Source organism: Musca domestica, unplaced genomic scaffold, assembly GCF_030504385.1.
Source record: "Musca domestica strain aabys unplaced genomic scaffold, Musca_domestica.polishedcontigs.V.1.1 25, whole genome shotgun sequence".
Taxonomy (NCBI): domain Eukaryota; kingdom Metazoa; phylum Arthropoda; class Insecta; order Diptera; family Muscidae; genus Musca; species Musca domestica.
In genome coordinates this window covers 11451105-11473579 of record NW_026712277.1, presented here as the reverse complement: position 1 = coordinate 11473579, position 22475 = coordinate 11451105, and the positions used below count along the sequence as shown (strand labels likewise).

The 22475-nt window shown below is 38.9% G+C and overlaps 2 protein-coding genes across 2 annotated transcripts in view; one reads left to right on the top strand and one right to left on the bottom strand.

Moving 5' to 3' along the window:
- Positions 1 to 22475, top strand: part of LOC131802938 (uncharacterized) — a 41351-nt gene that overhangs the window by 5322 nt on the left and 13554 nt on the right. Inside the window, exon 2 of the mRNA XM_059123734.1 lies at positions 4919 to 5606. Coding sequence (XP_058979717.1) covers positions 4978 to 5606 — 629 coding nt within the window. The 5' untranslated portion in view covers positions 4919 to 4977. The remainder of the gene's footprint in view (positions 1 to 4918; positions 5607 to 22475) is intronic.
- On the bottom strand, positions 15872 to 19107 carry LOC101887404 (uncharacterized). Its single transcript, XM_005185230.3, has 4 exons — positions 17799 to 19107; positions 16690 to 17251; positions 16260 to 16634; positions 15872 to 16200 (listed from the first exon to the last, which is right to left on the bottom strand). The coding sequence occupies exons 1-4, from the start codon at positions 18702 to 18704 to the stop codon at positions 15902 to 15904; spliced, it is 2142 nt and encodes a 713-aa protein (XP_005185287.3). The 5' UTR covers positions 18705 to 19107; the 3' UTR covers positions 15872 to 15901.

Here is a 22475-nt window from a genome sequence, read left to right as displayed (position 1 = left end):
AAGTGTGTGTGTGTGTGTGCATGTATATGTAATGTACATGTGTATGATGCGATATAATTTCGTCTCCCAAAAAAACAGAGGATCCCATTATAAATGAAAGAATAAAGACAAAAAAGAATAATAATACCGTTACATCCGCTTTTAGCTTTTAACCATCCTTCCGCCTTGTTACACACATATATATGTAAACACGTGAGTGTGCGTGTGTGTGAATGCGTAGATGAATATTGGGGTAAAGTGAAAATACATTGTCTGGATAAGTAGTCATTTTAAGGCAGAAGAAAGGCATGGAGGCTCTTTGAAGGATGAGAGATGACAGAAATATTAGGGAGCTTAATTATAGCCTCAGCTATATGGCTACTGAGGGGGTATATCTTTTGGTATGGTCGAAATAAGGGTAACCTAGGTATATTTGAAATTTGAAGGAAATCGGATGCTTACTACGCAATTAAAAGCATTTTGGTTATTCAAAATTTTTACCAGTTATGGTGGAGGTACCAGAAAGAGTGGACCAAGATATTTCTTTGTGCACGCCATGTTTTGTGTTAGCAAAAATTTTGAGATGTGCCAAGTTTGAAACTATTCGGATGCTCATTTCGCGTTTTATGAGCTTCATAGTTATTCAAAATTTTTACCCATTGTTGGGGAGGTACCAGAATGAGTGGTCTGATATTTTTCATCTCCACACCATATTATGCGTTGATAGAAATATTGTGATGTGTAAGGTTTGAAGAGAATCGGATATATAATTGTTAATTATTCAAAATGTTGACCCTCTATGGGGAGGTATCAGAAGGAGTGGACTGATATATTACATCTTCACACCAGATCTTGTGTTAAAAGCAAATATTGGGATGTGCGAAAATTGAGGAGAATCTGATGCTTATTTCGCATTTTATAAGAGTTATAATTATTCCAAAAGTTGAACCTTTGTGTGGGAGGAGCGGACCGATATTTTCCACGTGACCTAGTACTGATACATATATTTGGATTAGCAAAGTTTTCACAAAATGGGATTATCATTTCTTGTTCTAAAAGAAAAATAATTTTCTGTAAAATTTCAAATTTGGTCGGGGAGGTACAAGAAGGTCAATCGGTCCACAATATTGTCCATATCCGAACTTGGTCTAAGTTTGATAATAATATTACGATATACCATGTTTGGATCAAATCGGACACTCCTTTAAGAGATATTGTGCGCACTGGAGAAACAGACAGACGGATGGTAGGACGGATCGACTCCAAATTTCCTGGAACGGCTTTGGTCCAAAGAGACCTATGGTATAAAACCCATATTTCGATTAGGCACATCTGGGCCGCATCAAATGATATATACCCTCTGTAACCATGTGTCTGAGGGTATATAAATAAAAAATATCAAGATCTGTCACAGAGTCCCCCTTTTATGTTCTCCGAATTATGTTACTCTCTGATTACACAGTTTCTCAACGGCTAAGATTATGAGCCTAAAGGGGAATTTCACTCATTAAAGGCACGAGTACCTGCTCTTGCCTTGGCCTGGTTTAGATTATCCCAAACTTCTCTCCATCCTAATAACTTTTGGCAGTTGTTAACAAACACTTCACTCCCTTCCTTCCGGCATGCGTACGTCCGTATGTGTGCATTTTGGGTATTCCTTGGAGATTTTTTATGACGTGCATGGACTTGGACTCTGTAATTGATAATGGAAATTACCGCTGTTGTTTAATGTGTCGCTGTAGCTACTTTGTTTGGGTATTTTTTTGTCAGTCTCGACGTTGAATGGTTTTACCATTTTCCGCATTTGTTTCATTATTGTTTCAATGGAAAAAGTTTTCAACTTTGATCTCCAAAAATGTACTGTTTTTTTTGTCTGTTAGGAGAAATATCCCATTTACTGTTAACTTTTATGACCCAGCCGTTAGCATCAATTTTCTATGCCATTTAAATTCAAAATGGATTCTTGGAGGATGTGAATTTTGTTGGGCTAATGGAAAACAAGACATGGCAATATTTTTGGAAACGAAAACAGTTTTTCAATAAATTAATTTCAAAAATCTTAAACATAGGAGAAATAACTTAAAAAAGGGGGGGGGGAGGGTGGTACATCTGCAGCATTTTCAAAACTACATCCGACCACGCGTTTTTTTGCCAAAACTACTTCAAGGCATATTTGTCAGCTATTGATGGAAACTGATAGTGTTTTCAACGCATTCATGCCAAGACCATGTTCCTCTGCAGCAAAAAGAAAAAGTTTCCCTCCTCCCCGTGTTGGTTGGTTGGCTGGCTGGCTTGAAGGACGATGCCAACATCGGCAACTTTGCAATACTTCCCATCGTATTTGCTGTAGCTGTGGCAGTTCCGTTCTTTATTTGACATTAATTGTGTTTGGTTCTATCTGATTTTCGCTCTCACATCTTTGCGCCCTGCTGCCACTCCAACCTCTTTCCATCGCTAAGTTCAACTTTTATTGGAGAAAAACTTTTTATTTTTTATATGAGTTCGGAAATTGTTTGCAATGGCAAAGTGATTGATATTTACATTGATGCGCTCAAACATTGAGCTCAAATTTATTTTGATGGCGTTCGAAAAAAAACTGATGTCTGTCTAAACTCAGAAAGCCAATGAACATTTTCTCAAATGGAGTCAATTATATTATGCCGGTGGAGGGCATACCTTCGGGGGGGTGGTAGATTCATAACCAACCAAATGGACCAGCTGGGTAAAGTGTTAGACCGTGATTTTGTTTCCTGGCATTCCTGTTTCATCGAAAAACACAGAGAAGCGAACCAAATGGCCAACAATCAGATTAACGTATTTTTAATATCCTATCCTCCCCAGAGGGGTGGCCTCGCATTGATAGATAGTTGGCCATTTCCCTAATTTACAATTTAAATGAAGCCATCTTTTGTTGTAGCCAACCCAGGAATCTCATCTTTGTCATGGTGCTGCCCAGCTGACAGATTAAACGATTGCCCCAAAGTTTGTAACCCCTTGACATGCAGTCGGTAACAAATTTGTTCGAGAAATGGATTAATTTATTTTCGCCTAATCGAAAGCAACGAAAAATGGCTTTAAATAAATTTTCTTAGAATAACGTTTTTTTTTTTGCTGTTGTTGTTGTTGTTGCTGCTGCTATTGTATTCCCTTTTGGCAAAAGATTTAATGAACACCGAACTGTCACACGCAGACCAACACACACACACCATCCCGTGCACATGAGCCCTCAACATGCAAAGCAGCAACTAAAATTAACAGTTTCCTAAAACTCATTCAGTACAAAGGGAGCAACAACAACAACCACAACAACAATAGCAAAAAACCGAACAAAAATCCAACAAAAAATAGTAACAAAATTAATTGCCTAAAACAGAAGCAATTAATTGAAATGAAGAACTCCTCCTTCTCAAGCGGCAACTTGTTTGGACGCTTTTGTTTCTAAGGCATTCAATTGGCGTTCGAACGAGTGGATGGTGGATGCGAACGGACAGACCGACAATCATGGGGATAAACTGTCGAACAAGAAGACTTAACAAATGAAATACGAGAAACTCTATCGAAGTGTTGCACTGATGTATTGTCGTCCGTGAATGGCACTTGCCGGCAATTTGCAATTTGAAGAGGGGCCAAGCAACACCCTTGCGGCTCAGGTCCACAGCAGAAGGCGAACGAAACCGAAACCCTTTAACATGTTGCGGGGTTATAGTTGCATGAAAATGTCTACCTTCTTCTAATGCCGAGCGTGTCAGGAATGTCACTAAATGGTGGCGGACTTTAGTTGAGGTGTTTTTTTTTTTGCAAATACCCAGTCGGGGATTTACAGTGGCAGAGCAGGATAGGCAGTTGAACGTAAGCTGTAAATAATTTGGGCAAATTGGCGAAGTTAAGTGACCATAATCTGAATCACTGATATCAAAAATACTTTGTTTTAAAAAAAATCCTGTTCTCTGTAGAAATAATGTAACTTTAGCAAATATTGTAGTTTTCGATACCCATTCTCACACAGAATTAAAATTATAGCAAAGAAATTTTCAGCGTACCGAATATTGGACACCTCTGTACATAAACCCTATTGAATGGCGATTAGATCGTTTCAAATTAAACATTCCCCTTTTCTACTTCTAATTCAGTCATCGAATTGTTACTCTTTATTCTTCCTTCCTTTCCCACACCCCTCTCTCCCTGACACACTCTGTACTCGAACGATAAAAAGGCTGCTAAAAAAAAAATTGGAATAAAACGAAGCACAAAAGACCAAAAACCACACAACATCCAGCAATTAGTTAATCCAACAAAATTCTTGGAAATCTCTGCCCACATTCACACAACCGACAAACCGTAACGGTCAAAAAAAAACAAAATCTGACACTACCAACCAAACCCAGCCGATGGAAACATTGAACTAATCGAAGCTAAATTGATGGTTTCATCGACCCAAAAAAAGCTCTCAAAAGAAAAAAGAAGCGGCAGCATAGGACACTTGGTGGGGCGGGCGGTTCGAAGTTCGCTTGTTGGGTCCTTCCTCTCAATTTGCGAAGCCGGTGCGAGAATAAAGTTCAAACAAACCGTTTGATCGGTCCCCCAAAAAGGCAAACATTGCCATGGCAACAAATCATCAGCATCGGTTGGATTGAAACGTAACTCCGCTCAACGTGCAACCGATTTCTAAAGAAGTTGTCAAAATTTGAGTGACAAGTTCAAATTGATTTGACAATTGACAGGATTCGAAAGAAATTTGCGATGATTATGTTCCAAATGCGGGGGGGGGGGGAACAATGACGACGAGGAAACATGATGATGTTTGGTGGAAAGCCGACCATGGACATTAATCAAGGGAGAGACTTTTACGAATTAAATGCTCACATACCTACATAACTTAAAAATATTTTGAAAACATCAACTTTAAAATCATTTATTTTTCTTCTTCTTTTACCAACAGAGATCTAAATCGAATAGCCGAGAAAAGTCCTGCTGATTCAGATTTTATTGACTGCGACAATGTCGAGGCATTCAATGAGCACCAAGGAAGCAGAATTGTTAACCACAGCCAGCAGGACCCATTTGAAAAGAGTTTCAACAAAAGCCACAGCTCCCCCCACCTTCAGCAGCAGGAGCAGTAGTTACTTTGACCATAATCGCAGCCGGAGCAGTTATCGAGGCTTCAGCATTAGCAGCAGTATTTGTTGTTTTTGGCCATCTTGCCTTTGCTGGCACTTCTTGGTATCCTTCTATTGCTGCCTTTTTGTTTGCATTGTGCAACATTGCGGCACTGAGGCGGAAATCGCTCCGGTTGGTGCTATTTCCGGTGGTGGCGCTGGTGCAGCCGGTGTGAGTGCCATTGGCATGGGCGTTATGGGTACCCTGACGGCTGTGGGTGAAGCTGTTATAAATGACGACACTGCAGCAGCTACTAATGACGATGACGACGATGGAGGAGGCGAAGGTGGAGGAGGAGAAGGAGAAGGTGGTGGCACAATTGGCGCTGGTTCGATACTCTCCAATAATTTCGACAGTCAAGATTGTACTTCACGTAAATTCCAGAGCATGGCTAAGAATATTGATGACATCGAAGATTTGGAATTGGGCGTGCCGGTGAATATTGCATTTGACAAACGCCAAAGGAAAAGGTGAGTACAGCCATTGAAACACTGAAGCACAATCCAAGCGACAGATAGAGAGGCAGAGAGGCAGACGTAAAGAAAATGACCAAAAATATTAGCACCTTGCGGAAAAGGTAATCTCAAAATCAATAAAACACCCTCTTTGGTTTGGGCAATGGTTAATGGACGTTTGGGGAGATTCAGGTTTACACCGGAAGAAAATGAGCTTCGAAAAATATCTTAAATTATTCAAAAATGGATAACATTTTTTCGGAGTAACATTGCTTGTTTCTTCTATTGGAGATCAATTTTTGGTTTGGTTGTTAGAATAAACACAATGTCCTATTTTTAGGGCCGGAATGTCAAAAAAAAAAAAAAAAAACTAACAAAAAACTAACATCCAAACCCAGGCGATGGTGACATTAAACTAATGATAATGATTTGATGGCTTCATCGACCAAAAACAAACTCTAAAAAGAAAAAAGAAGCAGCATAGGACACTAGGTGGGTTAAGTGGTTCGCTTGTGGAGTCCTTCCCCTCAATTTCCAAAGCCGTTGAGAATAAAGTTCAAGCAAACCGTATGGCCCGTCCCTCAAAAAACAAACAATACCATGGCAACAAATCATCAGCATTCGTTCAAAACAAGTAAAAAAGCAGCTAATTTCGGCCGGGTCGAACTTTTTATAGCCTCCAACACTTGGAAGGAACTAGAAAAATTTAAACAAATTTCGTAAAATGCCGTTTAAATGATGACCTCTATGCGGGGGCTATTCAAAGACGTGGACCTGTAAAGGTAATTTTTTGCCATAGGCTGTAGTACGCATTAAGATCTTCAAATACGAAATTTGAAACAATTCCAGCGAATAATGTCGTTAAAATCATTAAAATACCGAATAAAGGGAGGTACCGTTATATGGGGGCCATACGAAAACGTGGGCTCACATACTTTATTTACGAATTTAACCTGCCTACTGGTAAAATATACATGAATGTCAAATTTTAGTCTTCTATCTCAATTCGATTCGAAAGATGTACAATAGACAGATAGACGGGCAGACAGACATCCCCAAATCGTCTTAGAATTTTACGCTGCTCCTGAATATATATACTTTGTAGGGTCTATCATGAATATTTCGAAAAGCTACAAACGGAATGGTGGAGGGTATAAAAATATAGATAAATTTAGCCTTATTCTCCTATTTTGGGTGTGGGGAGGGTATGCAGACAACTATATAAGAGAACTCCAGCTTTTAAAAACTGACCATTTATTAGAATCTCTTTAATTATTTTTGTATCTCACAGACACAACCACATTAGCCATAGAGTTTGTCGACCGACGAGGCTGTCTTCATTTTCCTCACTTCTCTCACCAAAAACAAAACTAACAATTGAGTCAATTTTTATTGCCTACTGCATATCAGGAGTTACTTAGTACCTACTTCTCAGCTTTCTTCCAAAATATCTCCACTTCATCCCCCGCCGCCACTACCTTCTACATCCCCTAAAAAAAGGGGAAACAAATATTACAGCATTGTTTATAAACTGAATTAAAATAAGTAAATTTAATGCTCTAATAAACAAATCAATTAGCAAAGTCACAGAGACACGACGCATTACAAAATGTTGTAATCTATTTTTACAAGCAACAAGAAAAGTGGAAACGCATTTTCTAATTCAAAAAACAAAAAAATAAAACGCATTTTCTAAACGAAAAAAAAAACGAACACAAAAAAGAACACGATTACTGACTGGCTGCTTGACTGACTGACGCGTTCCTTAAAGCGTCTGAGAGATCAATGCAGTCAATGGACGTTTTCTAAGTTAAAAAAAAAAACAAAAACCAACGTCAACAGATAAAAACGACATAGACTAGGGACAGGGAGTAGAATTGGCCTATGGAAAGGCCTTCAGCGTTATATCGTGACTAAGTTGAACACACATCAGGGAGATCTCTTCTGATGCTTTAATCTGAATATCGCAAACCTGATTACGGCTAAGATAGAGCAGTTGTTAAAAAAATCGTGAAGAAATTTTTTAAGCCATTTGTTTTTTCTCTCTAATATTTGTATACATATTTCACACACACACACAAACATCCCTTAAAGGCCATCAATTTTTGTGGCCTTGACTTTCCGCTCCTGCCACTGGCGTGTTAGTATTCAATGAATTTTGTTATATTCTTGTCTAAGTGTATATTTTTGTTCTTTGTATTCTCTGCTCATTTTCTTCGTTTTATTTGCGATTGTTAAGAAGTCCACAAAAAAGCTGAACACAAAAAACAAGACGCGTCGCAGTATTTTTACTTGGCTATAAAAATTACTTGTGATAAAAATGAATTGAGAGCATACACACACTTACATTCATTGACGGTGGGCACAGTGGACTCCCCGAAGAGGGGGGGGGGGACAACAAATTCGATTTTTTAAATCCTCCTTCTTCGGAGTTATTTTTCTCTCAAAAAAGAGAAGACAAAACAGAACAGTTCCATTTTCATTTATAAAATAGAGTAGAGAACACATTATTTCTCAGAGAACCCGCTATATTTTATGGGCCACCCATATCGTGTCATGTTGATGTTGTTCAGCCTATGAATCCACATTTGTGAGCATCTACTGTACACTACAAATGCGCACCGTCTCATATATGTCTTGTTTGGACCACATACCCATACACTCACAGCTATGGCCAAAAAAGCTGTGCACCCAAAATTTGACGCCCGTATGTCTAGTGAAGGCTAAATTTATTTAAAATGAACCCAGAAACAATATAGAGTCACAGTTAATGTGTGTGTGTGTCTATGTGTGTGACCAACGAAATGACCGCTCATTATTTAAGTGGTCGTTTAAATCGGTGTGACATTCGTTGTTTTTTTGGCAAGAGAAAATAATAAAACATTAAACCGGTCAACAATTGTAGCTTACAGTCTGAAGATAACTCGAAAATCAAACCCCTTAGGGGGTCTTTCACTGGCACTGAATATTAAAAACATGTCGAGAAACTGTACGTCATTTCTTTTGCGGGTTACTACAAAAAAGCATATCCTTTTTATACCCTACACCACATAGTGATAAGGGTATTATGTCTTTGTGTATTTGTTTGTAACACGGAGGAGGAAGCGAGATGGAAACATACTTACTTTTGAGGATCTTCATAGAATCACTTTCTGAGTCGATTTATGCATGTCGGTCCGTCTGTCTGTCCATCCGCTAGTCCATGTATTTTTGTTCAAAAAAAAGGAGGTCGCATTTATTATCCGATTGAGATCAAATTTTCCAAACAATATATGCTTGGCCCAACCACGAACCCAACTGAAATTGGTGAGAATCGGTACAAATTTCGATATAGCTCGATATAGTCAGTTCAAATGACCTGAATTTTGACACATCCGACCGAATTCAGTGTAGAAGCAAGTACTTCAAATTCGGTGAAAATCAGTTCAGATATAGTTATAGCGCCCATACATAAGTTTCATCCGATTTGTGATTTTAAGTCCCTCACATGCGTAATATGGACTTCACAAGAATAATATTTGGTACCCAGAAATACCTCTGTCAATTTTAATCGAGATCGGATCAGATTTGGATTATCTCCCATATACAGCGTGAGATAAAAAAAGCTGCACCAAAGTCAAACGCCATAATTTTTACATATATTTTTTTTAATTTATTGAATGAAAGCAAAAAATGTCGGAAATAGCATCACATTTTAGAATAAGTTTAGATTTGTTCGAATTCGTAACGTTTGGCACGAATTATGGCCTTCAAACGACCAATGAATGTTGCTCTGCGGTATTTTGGCCCAAAATGTTTGCGTGCCCAAGGCTTTAGTTCTCCCTCCCTTTTGTAGGCTTGTAAACAATAAAATGAGCTGTCACTACAATATTTTTAACAGTTGTCGGACGAGTGGCTTAAAAATGACAGGAGTATGAATTTGGTTGCAGTTTTTTCATATCATCCTGTATGTTTCATCCGATTTGGTTTTTAAGTCTCTCACATGCGTAATATTCACTCCACAACAATGATCTTTGGTACCAGATGTCAGATACAGCTCAGAAATAAGTGCCTAAAATGTTGTCAAAATCGGTTCACAAGTACATCAAGAAGGTAACCTCATTCAAAATAGTACAGCTCTGTAATTTACCTCCACAAATTTAAATAAATAAAAATAAGGTACCCATCTCTAATTTGTGTTTATGAAATGGCCTCATTTAATTATGTAATTATTGTAAACGTATCATAACACGAGGTTAACTTCTTTATTCTACCAATGCTTTTGTAAAGAAAATATTTTCGATTTCAAAATTTCAATGGATTATAAAAACTTATAACTCCAGATAATTGAGGAAATGGACAGATTTGTCCTCGAAACATCATGCTGAAAATTGCATGTCCTTCAAACGATTTTTTCAATGACAATGTTTTTTTTATCCTCCTTAAGCCATTAGTCAATGATGCCCAACGAAATAATATAAAAAAAAACAATAAAACAAGCAGACATTACAACAACCACCCAATAACTTTCGGCAAGGTTCTCCTACTATGTAACATCCTTTCTGCGAACAACGTTTTGGTGTAGGACATTTTTAAATGTTTTCCCCCACCCCCGCCCAGAAAAAAATTGTATTTTTAATGCAGCGACTTTACGTGATCACATTTAAAACATATGTGTTCCCAGAGTCTAGCTGAAGTATCATAATTTTTTATTGCCCTTGTTGTCCTTGCCATTTTTTTTTTACATCCCCCTTCCTTTAGTTTTGCTTCCTCAAGAAAACTTTCTTTCTCAAAATGCCGCATAGCCACATTTTGTTACATTTCCATGGAACTTTCTTCGTGCACACAACAATAATATTTGGAGGAGCTGAAAAAAATAAGTCAAACCACCGAAAGCGACGGGCAAAGAAGTTGGCGTCAGGAATTTATGCATTATTTTGATAAATTATAGTCGGATTTTTTGCTCGGCTCCTTCTCGACTTTTAGTATGATTGTTATTGCGGTTTGAACTGCAAGCAAACATAACTTTCTTCTGTGACCCAACCAAGGAAAACAACAGCAAAGTGTGAGAAAAAAAAATTAAAAGTTTTATTGCTCGGCAAAAAAAAAATGTGGGCTGAGTAGACAGATTTCTTCATTTGAAAAAAAGAGAAATATGTTGACAAAAAGAAAAAACAGTTTATAAATTGGAAAAGGTTATATGACTTTAAAATAGAAAATGTTTTCAAGACTTCTCTTCCAAAAAATTGTTTATGGCATCAATAATACTCTTTCATTCAAAATAGTGCCGAAGTACCCTTTCAAATGATCTAGTATCACATCCTCTAAAAGTATTGCGAACTTTTTCCGAAGTTTTCCCAATTGGGATATTTTGTTTATTTTAAAACTAGTAGAAGAGGGTCTCTTTTAAATCGCTCTTAGTGAACTATTTAGCCCAGAGAATGTTTCCAAACAATATTTGTTTGTCCCAAGGACAAACCCTATTGAAATTGGTAAAAAATTCAGATACATATATCTTCAACATATTTCGAGTCATTGTGCTCCAAATGAACAATATCAATCCAAATGACCTGAATTTTGCAGATCCGACCAAATTTAAGTAAGTACATCAAATTTGGTGAATATCGGTTCAGATATAGCTATAGCTCTCATATTTATGTTTCATCGGATGTGGTGTTTAAGTCCCTCACATTCGTCATATGCAATCCACAAGAATGCTATTTGGTACCAGAAATCAAATATAGTTTAAAAATACCTTTGTCAACTTTTATCAAGATCGGTTCCTATTCGGATATAGCTCCCACATATATCTTCAACAGATTTCAATTTAATTGTGCACCAGATGGCTAATAACAGACCAAACGACCTGAATTTTGGCACATCTGGGCGAATTCAGTCTAGAAGGAACTACATCAAATTTGGTGAAAATCGGATCAGATATAGCTATAGCTACCATATATATGTTTTATCCGATTTGGCTTTTAAGTCCCTCTTATTCGTAATATTCACTCCACAACAATGATGATTTTGATGATTTTAGCCACATTTTCCAACCGAATTATCTGAAATCCACACAAGGAGTTCCTTGTGAGTACTTTATTCCCTAGAAGAGATTTGTCTTTATAGGTATCATATAGTCCCCATATAATGCCCCCCCACAGATTTTCGGTATTTTTATGATTTGAGCCAAGTTTTTTAATGGAATCGTCTTAAAATCCACACAAGGGGTTCCTTCTGAGTATTACCCCTTAGAAGAGAATTGTCTCAATAGGTCCACGTTTTTGTATAGCGCCCGATAACGGCCCGGTATTTTCATGATTCTTGCGACATTATTCATTATTATTATTATTTGAAATTTCGTATATAAAGTTCGGAACCGTGACTACAGCATTTGACACAAATTACTTATGCAGGACCACGTCTTCGTATAGCCTCCATTCGAGCGGTAATTTCCGACATTTTTTTTTTTTTTTTTTAATTTTCAAGTTTCTTCCAAATGGTGGAGGGTATAAAAAGTTCGGCCCGGCCGAACCTAGCTACTTTTTTACTTGTTTACTATAATCCTTTTTGGAAGTGATATCATTCATTCTATAGCAATGTTAACAGTTATATAAGATAACAAGGTCTCCATCAAATTTGGTGAAAATCGATTCAGAATTGGATATGCCTTCCATACATTAGCTCCCTCTCCCCCCTAGTGGTATAGGGGAGAGGCCCCGCTCGATTTTTGACTTTCCCTTACTGGTTCAATTTTGTCAAAGGATCATACATTGTCGCCAAACTGACGGTTTACTGCCAAGCAACGCCTCAGCACTACTGTTCTTGATTTACTTTGTTTAAAATTGTTTCACCCAAAACCCATTAAAAGCTCTACAGCTTTGTTGCAAGCACAACATTTTCTAGGAACACCCTGATTATTACGGGCGCAACAATAACAACAACAAATGCGCAATTGTCTTGTATTGCATTATCGTATCCGTATCACATTGCAAGAACACAAATTATTCCGGCTAAAGAGAGCATCTTGGCGCCAAGTGTTTTTTCGCGAATCGTACGTTTTTTTTTTTTCTTCTGATATTTGCATTTACAAAAAATCACCTCATTAAAATATGAAATTAGCATTTGTTTATAACATTCGATAAATAGTCAAATCGCAAGTTTATGAGGCGAGCGGTAAAGAGGAACTCCCTGCAAAAACCTTGTTTACATAGGACCCAAAAATACAACAAAAATATAAAACACTACGTCGCTTAAAGTGGAAACCGCCAAATTTCCTTTGTTTATTATTGCCCTGGATGGACCAGAACATATTTCACACAAAGCCACCACCAACAACAACAACACATTGTTGTTTTGCAAATAACAACACGAACTTTAAACATAAAATGATTTTTATGGGCGTTCTGCTGATGATTTGCCCGTTTGTTTAGCCAACGACGACATCAGTGACCATCAGAAACAGAAATCCACAGCGTTGCCGTATTTTGTTACGAGATTTGCATTCGAAAACGAGGACATGCGGGAGTAGATTCCGTCAAGAAAACGCACACACACAGACATTAAGCGGTCGAAGTAATTAAAATATTGTTATTGCCACCAGTTGCAGTTGTTGCCACTGCATATTGTGTGTGTGTGTGTGTGGGGCGGGCGGGGTGGAAATTGTTGCAGTGGTAGTAACAAGAGAGCAAACATGAATGAATGAATGAACGAACGAATGTCAGTCGTTGGTTCGTTCGTTCGTCCGTTGAGACCACAGAAAACGTAAACAACGCAAAAGAAATCAAAACAAAACATGAATAAACGCCACTACAAAAGCAACACTTGAAATGGGGAACCACACGCCGCGATCTTTTAAAATACGTTCGAAGAGGTGGGTGTGGAATGAAGAGAATTGATGATCCTCAACTGGATTCTAAAAAGTGCAAAAAGTTATTGGCTTCGCCATGTTTGATTATTTATGTCATGCCATGCAATGTAGTATTGCAATGCTAGACATCCAACCAAATGTCACACCATGACATGTCGACTTGTCCAATGGCCCGTCAATGTAAATATTAGTGAGGCATCCAAATTTATTGTGTAAAACAATAAAGATATTAAAAAAAGTAAAAAAAAAACAGTAGGTTTGGACGGACCGAACTCTGAATACCGTCCGCCATTTGGAATGAATTTGGACATTTCAAAAAAATAAAATCCGTTAAAAATTCTGTTAAAAGTTTAAAAATACCCAATATAGCCGTTATATTGGGGTCTATACGAAGACGTGGACCTGCATAGGCAACTTTTGGCCACTACAATATCCAAATAAGAAACTTAAAAAAATCCGGTTAATAATTTAGCTAAAATCATTAAAATACCGAATATTGGGAGGTACCGTTATATCGGGGCTATATGAAGACCTGAACCTGCATAGACAATTTTCTGTCACAGGCTGTAGTACCTATTATGAACTTCAAATATGAAATTCCATCGTCAAAATGCCGAATATATTAGGAAACCACTTCTTTATTTAAACCAATACACCAGCAGTGATTTCAATATAAACATTTCCAATTTCCAGCTACAATCGTTCACCCAAAACCAAATTGTACCAAATTTAGTACAGTTTTCACACTAAGTACGAAAAACACCTCCTCATACCACGCCTACTTCCCAAACATATATCTTATGGCAAATGTCAAGATTTTTACTCTATCCGCTCACATAATATCAAATGGTACAAAATGTAGTGCCTTTTGTACACTTTTAGTTCGAATTTCCAAAAACACTTTGATACATCTACACTACACCCTATCGGCGACTCTCCATTCAAATAATACTTTTGATAACATTAAGTACTTTTGAAGTGCGTAATTTTTAATCCACCTTCAAATATCAACCTTACCGCAAAAGTGTGATCCTATTACGAAATTTTAGATTTCAAATTATATTTCTTCCCTAAATATCAAAAGTACCAATAAGTTCTTTTTAGCACGTATTTCCAAAACCACCTTAAAATTTGAGACCTTCCATTTCCACCAGGTATATCTATCCCACACTCCATCAACGAATTCAATTTTTAGCAACTTTTAGTATTTGTAGTACACTTATATTTCGAATTTCCCAAAACCCAGCCTTATCTCTCACCTACACACCCATATTGACCCACATGTAAAATTTCCAAATCCTAACTTCAGTTGTTTCGCCCGCGGAAACCACCCTCGTACGATCATTAACCGAATTCACAATTCAGTTGTTTTCAAAAACATCGACACCAATGCCTTTTTTATTGTTGTTTTGATTTCTGTAGCTGCGAGTAGTGAGCAAATAAAAAAAACATACGCAGCGTAAAAACCACTTACTATGTGTTGTGGAGGCGAGTGATCGTTTGTTAGATGCTGTTCCCGCACTAAATGCCGAATTAAGTCGTAAAATTGAAATTTACGATTTGTTTACATAGCCACACAATTTTGTAGTAGTTTGCAATATTATTGGAGGACCCCTTTGGAGGAGAGTACGAAGGAGGAGCGGAGGGCAGAGGGAGAGTTCTTCAATAATGCTTCTGAAAAACGGCCATGCAATGTGGATTCAATACGAGATCCCACTTTTCTTTCAAAGATTCTCACACTTGACGGAGACGGAGTAGCCTTCCTTTCCCATCTCGTTACAACAAAATAGATGTTGTTCCTAGGAAACAGCATTACATGATGTCCAATAACAAAACATCGTCGTCCCCCCCGGTGGTGTGTCACAATTTTATGACTCTTCTCCTTTCCTTCCTTGTTTGTGTTTTCTTCGGCGATTCAGTGCAAGAGCGAACTGCCCTGCCACCATGAAACATCACGTTTCTCAGAATTGTTTACATTCAGTGAGTGATTTGGGTTTTATGAGCCAAAGTGGTCGCGCTAGTCTGCCACCTCCAGGCGATGCAAATAAACACCCGTTCATACATGTTGCGAGACGAGGAGGTGGGTTGTGGTGCCTCGCTCTAACATGGGAAACAAGTATTGGTCCCCCTGCATGACGACGGATGAATGAATTTGTGGCAAAGTAATTTTGCGACACTTCATTAACAGGCAAAATGCAATAGAATTCAGGGCTGTAAATTCGCAGTTGTTCCGTTGCTGGAATTGGAGGCGGTGTCAGAAGACACTTCCTCTATGCTAAATCACAAATACTGTTATGTTTTCAAAATCGAACATAGATCGGGATAAAGTATTTAAAAACTTAGATAAGTCAGTCTGAGACCATCCCTCAATAATTAACGATATATCTCAAATGTAAGCAAATATTTATTTCACCTCAATAATCCCCTCCCACAATTCTAGAACTGATGTTATCACAGTTTCGCCTCATTCATCCGCCGATTTGTGGACAATCCTTCGCTTCAGCGGAGTTGAACCCATATCCTTTTGCACATGGATTTCATTCCAATAGATCACGATTTCCTCCGACGATTTGTTACGTTTTCGTTTTCTTGTTTTGTCTCGCTTCCGTTGCCGTTTCTTGTGGCCTGATTTGGAAGAGCATCGTCCACCGACATGGAATACCAATAACTCTGCCAAAAATAATCCCACACTGACACATACCCCGACACTCAAAATCGAGAAGGCTCCCTGCAAATGGTCCATTCTTAAGACAATGACTTTCTCTGCAAAAGACAAAAAAAATACAATTCTCCTGTTACACTGTGTGCCACCAAACGCTCACCTTTGAAATCTGGCCTCATTTTCGCAATGCGATTCAAGTAGGTATTGTTGTAGACAAAGTCTCGGTGGATTTTATTCAAAAATCCAAAATCGCGCATGTAGCGTATCATCAAATTGAATTCGTACAGAAAGGGGAAGCCGGGCTTCATAATCATCTGCATGGGACTGGAGAAGACATTGACGGGAAAGGCATAAATGTTGTCGGCCAAGGCACTTTGCATGATGTACATGCGGCGGCTTAATATCACCCGTTTCCCTCGCTCGACCCAAACTAGATTCCTCGTAAGGGGTTCAAAATCAGAAGAGTCATTGTATCTATCGAAGACCCAATAATCCTCATCGTTGTCAAACCAATCGCGACTCTCCTCATAGCCACCTAAAGAGAGTTCAAATGAAATGATTAACTTTTAGCAAATCTTGGTTTTACCTACCAAATGGTATGCCAGCCTCCACCACCTCTGGAAGGGTGTCGATTTGATGCAAATACCCCGGATTGGAGAAGACCGAAATCAGTTTTGAGGTATACGTCGAGGTAACATTCAGTCCATACAAAGCCAAGGAGATGAAGAAAAACCGGGAAGCCATACACAACGGCCGCTCATTGACCGATACACAAATCGACACAGCCATGCTGTTGATGCCGGTCAGGGACCATTCCCTCGTCTCCGGAGGCTCGGGCAAAAAATACACCAACACAAACCAGGTCAGCCAAGTAATCAGCAGCATAACGATGAACGCAAGCCAAGTGAGATCTTCAAATATGGAATAGAGAGCCATCCAGGCAGGCCGTGGGTCGGCTAGCTTGACATACCAGGTGTAGGAATCCTCCAAGTAGGTGTCGGAAACCCAAAAATTGCTGATGATTTCATTGTCCGGATAGAAACCGCCCATGATAAAGTCGCAAGACTTCTCATTCAACCTGCCCAAGAGGCCGGTCCAATTGCCAGCCTCCTCTTGAACACCGCGACTTTCGTGTTCACATTGTTGGATGATCTTAGAGAACGGGGAAATAAAATATTGTGCGATATATTGTATCGGTATCCTATACTAAGCTTTGGGCTGTCGTTTTGACAAGTGCGGAAGTCATAGGCGTTTGTGGGAGTAAAGAGAGTCCCTAAAATATATATACACTGATTCAACTATGTCCATCTGTCAGTTAGTAAGATCATACGACCGTTCAAAAAACGACAGAGGTCACCAAAGTTCATCTTGCACAGATACCGATGTTGGTCCTCGGATTTTGACGTTAAAATAAATATAAGAAGCCCTCGTTAAGAATACCCCCTCAAATTTCAGATTTATGAACAAAAGTTCTCAGGTTCTTAGTGTGTTAATCCCTCCCTCTCTCTCTCTTTATATCTTTCTCTCTCTGGCGTCCCTAAAGCCATCCACTGAACAAATGTTTATTTCCTACATGCGGCCCACATGGTTTCGTTGACCTTCTTCTCCATTATCTTTACTATCCATCTTCTCTCCTCCCGCAAATGCCTTCTCACACTTTTCAAATCGCCAAAACACCCCACACTTCCACATAACTTACATTGAAATTCAATCGCCTCTTTATAAACCCTATGATCCGCATCTCCAAACCGAAAACACAATCTGCCTCCACAAATGGAGCCGAAATGGAAGCACACATATAAAATGTACAATTGGTCAGCGTCAGGCTACTCAGGAACCGATCCAGACTACGTTGCAGAGCTCCAAAGTTTTTCGTCACCACACTACCCTCTTGACATTCGGCAAAGTGTTTGACTTTGAGTTTGCGACACGAAGAGCTATTGAAATTATCCAAGACCTTGAAGACATATCGTGTGTCCGTGGTGGCATACAGCAGGCCCACGCGATGGATATAGAACTGGTCCAGCATGACCTGGAAAACTGTTTCAGCCGTGGCATCAGCATTGTTGCGATTCTTGGCATTATTGTAGAGTATCAGGAAACGTGCACCGGGATTCCACGACAGCATGTGGCTAACGTAGTTCTGCAGGAGGTTGGCCAAGCGCATCAACGAATCCACCACAATGACGTAATAGTCGGCCAGTACCAATTCGTGTTGGTTCATTTTGTACCTCAGGTAGGGTTGGGCATCGGACACAATGCGCATTTGATAGCGTTTGTGGACCGGGTCCAGTTCGCTGACAGCCTCCATCATTATTTTCAGGAACCCCTCTTGAATTTGGGCAGCGGGCGTGGACATATTCTTGGCAACCGTCATAACCATGTTCGGTGAACGCGTCAAGCTTTCTCGTGTGCGAAAGAACAAACGGGTTATCTGATCCAAACAGTTGACACCGGCCAACCAGGTGCGAGGGCCAAGGCTACTGGGTTTCTGAAGATAGATGACCATACTGGCAGACTCCTTGTCGGGATTCACAATGCTGCAGGTCCAGTGCAGCAGGCACATTAAGAGCAACAATCCAACCAATTTTAGCCTGCCAAACATTGCGACGCTTCCCTTGAATGCCGTGACAGACCTGGGCTATTCAACCGGTAATCTCTGCGTTAGAAGTGCAACTGCAAAGGCCTTTTGTTGGCTATGGAATTTTATGGCATTATTTGATCTCTTCCGTGGACTTGCTTCGGGGCGAATAATAACTTCGTGCCTGACCACTGCCAATGCATGTTTCATTGTTGACTTAAGTTTGCAGTTCACAGCTAGTGGCAGGCCAACTGGGCTCCTGGAATTGTGGCTGTTATTTTCGGCTGAAGAAGAGTAGGCTTGTTAGCGCCGTTGTTTTTATTTACTCTGTTGTCCTGCAACAACAACAAAAACAAAACAGCAGCGACTATATTTACTTTGGCAGATAATTAAAGTTGTTTCGTCCTGTTGCAACAAACAGACAGACAGAGAGAATTGAAAATGTTGCACAGCGGACATGCCTATGCCATTGGAGAAGGACGAGCCGGTCAACAGGCCGAGTCAATGTTCTCTGTTTTCCTTTTTGTGGGTAAACTGAAATTATGGCAGAGAAGGGAAAAGGGGGAACAAGTAATAACTCTGATCATACAATGTCATTGCCTGGGGGGAGGGTTAGTTTGCCATGAATGTCCTGCAATTTTGTTAGAATGCCAAGCAGAGCTAAATAGTCCGGTTGACTAAAAATAAAATACATTTTAAGGACTCGTTTGTTTCTTCCCATTGAAAAGCAGATCTCCTAGAAACGTGTAAGTCCCCCTGTTCTAAGTCTCTTTGAAAATAAGGAGATAAATGGTTGGTTAAGTGGGGAGGGCACATGCTGCTTTGTTTCTCCTTTCTCGTCCTCATTTCATCAGTTACGGCAAAGGGAAAAGGTTACCATTTAATTTCCGTTTCAAAATTAAATCTTAATGGCAAAAATAATCGAAAAACACAATCTACTTTTGAAATTCATTTGCTACTTGCCGTTTGCTAAGAAAATCCAATGATGAAGAGGAGGGAAACCCTCCTGGTTACCGGGATAGAAATAAACTACAAAATTGAAAATCGGTTGGCAAGTGAAATGGTGTTTGAAACTGAAAACAAAAGGGGTTTATCCTAGTAATGTGTGTGCTCCTGAACGTTATCCTCCTTGTTGTTATTAAATTTGAAGCGACTTAATTATGTTAGTGTGTAAGCCTATAAAAGAGAATTTGTTGTTTTCAGTGAGCAGCATCTTCGCCTACAAAAATGGCTGTAATATCCATTTCGAACCAAAACGGCCTTTAAAATAACAAAACTTAATCTTGATGGGGAATTTGGTCGAGAAGTAGGGTTTGTCATAAAAATGAAGTTATGATTTTCCGGAATTTTGAGCTATTGGGTTTCCCCGCAAATAATTCAGTATGGAAATAGTCCAATCGATTTGTCTGTTAATCCAGCAAAAAATCCCATTGCCAATATTAAGGTCAATTAAGTTCAGCTAGTTGCGAAACAGAATCATTTCCCCTTATTCTACAATGGATATGTCACCAAGCTGGCACCAAGAGTTACCAAGCTGGCACCAAGAGCTCATAAACAAGTTCAAACAAGTAAAAAAGCAGTATGTTCGACTGGGCCGAACTTTGAATACCCTCCACCATTTGGAACTAATTTTGGAAATTTTCAAAAAAAAAATCCGTTAGAAATTCTGTTGAAATCTTAAAAATACCGAATATATCCGTTATATTAAGGTCTATACGAAGACCTGGACCGGTCAAAGGCCATTACAATATTCAAATACGAAATTTGAAAAAAAAATCCAGTGAATAATGTAGCCAAAATCATCAAAATACCGAATATAGGGAGGTACCTTTATATCGAGGCTATACGAAGAACTCGACCTGCATAGACAATTTTCTGTCACAGGCTGTAATACCTATTAGGAACTTTAAATATGAAATTTCAAACAATTTCGGTGAATACTGTACATAAAATCGTCAAAATACCGAATATAGGAAGGTGCTGATATATGGGGCCTATATGAAAACCTGGACTTGTATAGAGAATTTTCTGTGATAGATTGTTACGAATTGTTACGAAATATGAAATTTGAAACAACTCCAGTGAATAATGTCGCTAAAATCATCGAAATACCGAATATTGGGAGGTACCGTTATATGAAGGCTATACGAAGACGTGGACCTGCATACGCAATTTTTTGTCATAGGCTGTAGTACCTGTTACGAATTCTAATTACGAAGTTTGAGACACCTGCGGTAATTACTGGCCCAAAAATTGTCAAAATATAGAATATCAGAGGATTCCGTTGTATGTGGGCTATACGATATCGTCGACCTATATAGACATTTCTTTTCCAGGGGGTAAAGTACTTAGAAAGAACTTCTAGTATAGATTTTTAGACAATTCCATTGAAAATTTAGCTAAAATCATTAAAATACCGAAAATAGGGAGGTACCGTTATATGGGGGACTTCCCTACAGGGTTGCCCATATTCGACGGACCCATGTTTTTTTTTTTTTTGGAGCCCATTCCAATCGACGAGGCTTGTCCGCAGGCAACATTCTTTGCGTCAACTGAATTTTGTACGGGAACAAATGCAAATCACCGTTGTAAAGTGGACCGAGCCATGCCCAACTGCTGGGAACGGCGTTTTTGGGATGTTCTTGGGAACCTCTCAACATTGGCTCGTACGGCAGCGATATTCTCGGCCGATCGCCTTGGTCGACTTTTATATGGCCTCTTCGGATTAGAAAGAGCCTTACCAGTCGAAAATTTTTCGTATAAACGCTCAATGGTGTTCTTAGAAGGCGCACTTCTCACATTTTTTAATGTTTTAAAAGCACGTTGAGTTTTCACAATTGACTTCTTCTGTTGATTGTAAATTTCAACTATTTCAGAGCTCGTGTATTGGTTCATGGTAAAAATCTGCTTGGACTGACGCTTCAAACGCGGTATGTCATTAAGCGATGTGACATCTCTGTCAAAAGTTATGGCGTTGCCAGATGGGTCCGTCGAATATGGGCAACCCTGTATATTCGTAGACTTATATAGACAATACTCTTCCAAGAGGTTCGTTTTGACTCTAATAAGACGAACGAACGGACGTACGGACAGGCTTAATAGTCTTAGAATTTTACACTGATCAAGATTATATATGCTTTTTTAGGTCTAAGATTATTTCTATGAGTTACAGACGGATTGACGAACTTAATATACCCTCCGTACTATGTATGTTGAAGGGTATAAAAAGCAGTCGTTCAACTTTTTTTAAGCACTAGAGTCGAATTCCTCCGGTTTTGCTCTATAGATAGGTCAAAATAGCAATAGCGCTATTTTCCAAACGTCCTTCTTGTTTCAATTGGCGGAAACGACATAAACATGAGAGAAAAATTTTATTTGAAAATTTATAATTTTCAACTGTAACTTCCATTGGATTCTAGAATCATTCTGAAATCTCGTTTTATTAATATCTATTAAATTTCCCAACCGAACCCCACACCAAGCCCCTAAATGTTGTTGTTCCTTCAACGGCCATAAAAGTGAGCTTTTTTTCATAACCTCAAAACATTAATCAGCATTCAGATGCCAACATCTAAGAAGCAATACCAACGGAATTATTTGTTGAAAATGCAAATATTTCCCGGAATACCAATATGCTGGCCAACTGGGAGTAGAGTAGTAGGTGGCAGGACATGACGTGGGCTCTGTAGCCCCATTGCAAAGAAAATGAGATGTTGGCTGTAAATCGTAGAGCTTTATGGGTGAGATTATGATTGGGATTGTGCGTGAGCTGTGGGTGTACGAGTGAATGTGGAG